Source organism: Apium graveolens, chromosome 2 (assembly GCF_009905375.1).
Source record: "Apium graveolens cultivar Ventura chromosome 2, ASM990537v1, whole genome shotgun sequence".
Classification (NCBI taxonomy): Eukaryota; Viridiplantae; Streptophyta; class Magnoliopsida; order Apiales; family Apiaceae; genus Apium; species Apium graveolens.
In genome coordinates, this window is record NC_133648.1 from 278,635,982 (window position 1) to 278,641,888 (window position 5,907).

The 5,907-nt window shown below is 23.9% G+C and overlaps 1 protein-coding gene across 1 annotated transcript; it reads left to right on the top strand.

Annotated features, from left to right (window-relative positions):
- The first annotated feature begins 515 nt into the window (after positions 1-515).
- On the top strand, positions 516-1,534 carry LOC141706317 (transcription repressor OFP16-like). The gene has a single exon (XM_074509108.1). The coding sequence runs from the start codon at positions 646-648 to the stop codon at positions 1,252-1,254; it is 609 nt and encodes a 202-aa protein (XP_074365209.1). The 5' UTR covers positions 516-645; the 3' UTR covers positions 1,255-1,534.
- Positions 1,535-5,907: the final 4,373 nt, after the last annotated feature.

Below are 5,907 nucleotides of genomic sequence, written 5' to 3' on the forward strand. Positions count from 1 at the left end.
GACGGTCTCTTAATAGGTTTCTTTATAAATATTATAAAATATTAACTTTTAGTAATTTAAAATATGATTTTGAATTTAAACTTTAACAATTATCCTTATCTTCATTTATTATTATTATAATAATAATAATTTTGAATGAGATATGAAAGAAAGAGAGAAAAGAACTAAAAAGAAAAGAGAAATCAATTTTTTATTGATAAAAATAAAATAAGAGCTGACTTGTGAGATAAGATACGAGAGAGGTGTTTTAGTGATATGTGTTAGTGATATAAAGAATCACTAAGACACTTTGGAGTGCAATTTTGAATGAGATATGAAAGAAAGAAAGAAAGAAAAGAACTAAAAAGAAAAGAGAAATCAATTTTTTATTGATAAAAATGAAATAGGAAATGACTTGTGAGATAAGACACGAGAAAAGTGTTTTAATGATATGTCTTATTAATATAAAGAATCACTAAGACACTTTGGAGTGCAATTTTTCTGTCATATTTCTTATATTTATATTTAGAGTTAAGAGTAAGTTTAAAGGATCAGTTACGACTTTTCTAAACAATACAAAGCGGTACATCTACTTTGTTCCCCCATTTAATAATTTCTCATCTCCTCCTTCAACCATTATCAAAATATATAGAAAAATCAACCAAAATGCCAAAAACCTTTGCAAGAAATCTCCAAATGTGCTTTACAAAAATCCATCCACCATCATCAACTCAATCTCCCATTCAAGAACAAACTCAAGAAAATAACAATCAAAATCTCATGAAGAACTTCAACTCACTGTATCATGATCCAAATGATTACAATCATGCCACTACAGTTTCAACTTCCGACATGCCTCCTCCTTCGCCTCTATCCGATGATACCGACACAACAACACCGGATTTCGCCACCGTGTACAAATCCCAACGCTTCTTCTTCTCCTCCCCTGGCCACTCCAACTCTATCACTGAATCATCATTGTCATCTTCATCTTGCTCATCATCTTTGCCGGAGAGAGACAATGGGGTTGTCGACGGTGGAGTTCCGATTCCGACGTTCTCACCGGACCCTTATCTTGACTTCCGGCGATCCATGCAAGAAATGGTGGAGGCACGTGACTTGATGGATGTGAGGGAGAACTGGGAGTACTTGCATGACTTGCTCACGTGCTATCTATCATTAAACCCTAAAAGCACTCACAAGTTCATTGTTAGAGCATTTTCTGACCTGCTTGTCAGCCTGATGGCGTCATCACCGGTGGAGGGTAGTAGCTGAATTGCCGGCGGTCTGAGAAATGACATTGACATGACAGAAGAAGATGCATTTATGATATGTATATCTGCTAACTATACAACATTTACTGATTAATTATTTGGGTAGGTAGTAGAGTAGTGGTTATTATTTATTAGGTCATGATGTGATTTAATTTTCAATTATTCGTTAGGAAGTACAAATCTTTTGTTCTTCATTTACAGGTGGAGGATGAAAATTAACGGTGTTTATATACTCCCTCTGTCTGTTTTTTTTGCGTGTTGACTTTGCCAGGCAATGTGTTAAGAAGTATGATTTTTTTTAAAAAAAATATGAATTATAATATAAATTGTCTACTTTTATTTACAAAAATAAAATTTTATAAATGATAATTTTAATTAGCCGGTCAAAGCACATCTAAATATGTACAAAAATTAAATAGACAAATAAAAAAATTGAGGAAGTATAAAGTAAACATAGAAATTTTATGGAGACCACAATATAGTATAGTTAGAGATTCTAAGACCATAAAAAATATAAGGTAAATATAGAAGTTCTATGGAGACCAGAGTATAATATAGTTGGTGATTCGGATACCATGATATTTGATCGTACATTACTTTCATTAGTATACATAATTTATTAATAAAATTTATTGATTATTTTTAACAAACAATATATATATATTTAAATATAAATAAATAATATAATATATATTTGTAACTTCTATTAAAAAAATATATTTATATGTTATTATATTTTCAGTTATAATAATTATTAACTTACAATTATATATTTTTTCATGTATTGAATTAAGTATTAATAAATTTATTTTATTATTTAAAATTTATTTATAGACATATAAATATGAAAAATAGGAATAAAATAATATTTTTAAATATAGCTAATGATTATAGTTAATATCACTTGACTGCATGGCCGTACAAGTTCAATAAAATTTTAGATAATTTTGATTTGGCTAACAAATTTAGCTATTATAGTTGGAGATGCTTGATATAATCATATATTCAATGTTTTTAATATTCAAAGGAACATAACAATTGCATCACGATGTAATATGCACATTTAAAATAAAAAAAATCAAACAGTTAAGTTTCAATACAAGATAAATAAATAAAGTTATTTATATATTATAATTTATTCAAAAAAATTATTGTTTTCAATATTTTTTAATGTTATTGTTAAAAAATTGTTTTGTTTAATTTTAATTAGACGAGAATTTGAATTATATGTGAAATGTTTGAACACTATTTTTTTATATTTTTACTATATTATCTAGTATCTAGGTAATTAATAATCAAAATGATCTAAAAGTTATTTTTATTTTTTAATAGTAAGTTTATTTTAGTTCAATAAAATTATGAATCATTTTTTTTTTTTATGTTTAATTTTAATAAATATATCAAAAATAAAAAAATATATATATAATTTATGCATAAAACGTTTTTTATTATGTACCTTCCATCAAACATGTTAATAATTTGCAAAACAGTTTGTTATTAGTTCGTGTTCTGCAATACATGTACAAGATACCGCATTAATTTACAAAATAATTTACTCATGTTCATAATATTTATATTAAAGATGTGGTTTGTGAGAATTGAACTCAAGTTATTTCATTCAACTATGCACCCTCTTACCACTACATCATATTGTCACATTTGTTTTTTATCATACACATGTAACTGTTCTAAATGAATATTTTATTTAATTTTAAAAATACTTACTTAAATTCCGCAAAAAAAAAGATCATTAGTTGAATATTTGTATAGTTAATTTTAAAGAATTGAATCCAGATATAAAATTATTTATAGTACATAAATGGATTATTATCTTATTTATTAATCATTTTTTAGTTTGAAAATATATCTCATATATTTTTAATTATTATAAAAAGTAATTAAAATGTACATATATAATTTTTAAAAAATATTGAAAATAGAATCACTTATATATAAATAATCTATATTGTTATTACATATTTAGATAATTCGAATTATAATGAGTCAATGCATTTTAGAAGTTGGCTCATTCTTCAAAAAATACTTGAAATTTGACTACATGACTCGGCCGAAAAACATCGCCACATTCTGCGTTTAGTAAATTTAAATTACAAGCTCAGCGAGAATATCTTACCAATAATGTGAAATTTTTTAATATCTTATGTTAATATAAATTGATGTGTTTGAGGTATTTATAGGATCAAGTCAATTGATTATTTATATTAAAATTACTAACTTCACTAGTAACGCATTATTATTTTTGGGATTTGTCCCAATTTTAAGAATATTTGAAATTTGAAATGAGATCTCACTAGATTTGTTAAAACTATGATGCTATATTAAATCGATTTATTTTTTATTTTTAACTTTTAAAAAACTAACTTTTAAAAAAGAATTCTTTTAGATCAACAATATTTATTGATCAAGATAATATTGTACAAATATTTTGAATTATTTTAATATTTTGAATTATCCAAATAAAAGTTATATATATACTATATTGTAGCATTTGATTCAATGCATTTTATATTATTTAAGGAAAAAACATATATTGTTCAATAATTTTAAGGAATTAACCGGTTCAACTGATATTTATAAAACTTTATCGAAGTGAAATTTTTTAATTTTAGAAGAATTGTATAAAATGTTATCAAATTATTATATAAAGAAATATTAGAGTCATAATGAAAAAAAAACGGTTTAAATAACGATATAAATACAATTTTTCTTTCGATTCTTGAGAAAAAACATGAATATCAATAGTAAGTCTTAAAAACATATAATTCATTTTTATGTTACAACCATGATTGATACCCGGTTGCGTAAAAAATAGATATGGATTATTTGTCAGTGATAATGTGAAAATCTTTATATAAATTATAGCAATTTATTTATTACATAATTTTAATTTTTGAATAATTATAAATGCATGTTATTTAAGTAATTAATTATCTCGCTAGATGTTAATAATGATATACATATACATAAATCAGATATTTAACATATAAATAATTGAAACCATCATAATTTACTAAGAGATGTAACATACAATAATTTACATGTTAACACACACATACAAATAACTTAATCTTACTTTGTTAACACTGGTGTAAATAAAAAATTACCATTTTCCCATACATACATATGTTGAATTTCAAAAACTAATATTTTTCAATAAAAATAATTATCAACTTTAATATTAAAAATAATGTAAATTTTACATTATTGTATATTATTATTGCAAGTCATTCTGACTTCAGTTGTGCATTTTTTATCTTTTTAAATTGAGTAAGTTAATTGTAAGTTAGTAGTGAACTCAATAATAATATAGAGCAGTACATATAGTTTATTTAAATAAAATTCTAGATTTTGGTCAACTCTATATTTTAATTTGTAGTTTTTTATTTGTAACATACTAACGACATTTTACATATTAAGTTTAATCTTTTCATTTTAAACGTACACTTACTACCATGTTTATATTCATTCATTAAATATAAAATACCAGTATTATAATAATAGTTGAGGGGATATTCACTGCTAAAAGTGAGGAAACATTCGAAACTTCTAATATTATAGAGGGGGACATGGAGCTTGTTGGAGAGAAACATTCTCTCAAAATTTGACTCAAGAGCCTATATAAGAATATTGTTGGAGTTGCTCTACGAACATTATAATTGCATGATGCATAAAAAAACTGTAGAAAATGGTTCGTGCCTAACCCGGGTTATTATGCTAGTTATAGATATAATTTAGTATGCATTGTTTTGGTTGGTTTGATTATGATACCGTTAAATTCTAATACTAATATAATTTAAACTTGTCAAGTTCTCAAGTTCAAATTCGGCTAACAAAAAATATTTAAATTATTATTTATATAACTCAAGTTACTATGTTCGAATTTCGCCAACAACAAATTTTAATATTATCATTTATAAACATACTAATAACTAATAAGGTTAATGATTCAAATTTTATCAATCATATACTATTTAATATTAACTAAAATAAAATTTTATTACAATTTTAAATAATATAAAATATAAGATTTATAAAATATTAATAAGGACTTGTGCTTGGTAATAATAATAATAGTACATTAGTAAAAACTCCTGTATTACACATATATTTTTAAAGTAGTATTTCATTACTATTCAATTCTTTGTATTTAATTTGAGCTTCATGACATAGAAAAAATGTAAATTATAGTAAATAAAGCTATTACAACTTTCCATAAAATATTATTCTCTCTGTCTAAAATAAAAATTATTTTAAATTTTGAGAAGCATTTTAAGGTGTAGAAAGAAGGTACGTCCATATGTTCTTTTTAAATATTCATTTTTTCTGAATTAAAATTTAAAATTTATATTTTTATTCAAAAAAATAGAAAAAGATACAAAATTACTCTTTTTTTACAACTTAAAATGCTTGTAAAAAAATTAAAGCTCTTTTGGGACATAGGGAGTATTTCCCGTTTGTTCTCTTTAATGCATTTGCTTCCTCATTTTTAAATATTTTCTTATTTTTATTAAACACAATTTGGTTTATCATTTTTATAAAATCTTATTATACGCAAACACACATTATTGTGAAATAATATATTAATATTTTGTAATGGTAAAACAGAAAAAAAAATTAAGTGATTTATATACGG

What these genes read in the sequence shown, in the direction of transcription:
- LOC141706317 (XM_074509108.1), top strand. Translation starts at nt 646, where the DNA reads ATGCCAAAAACCTTTGCAAGAAATCTCCAAATGTGCTTTACAAAAATC.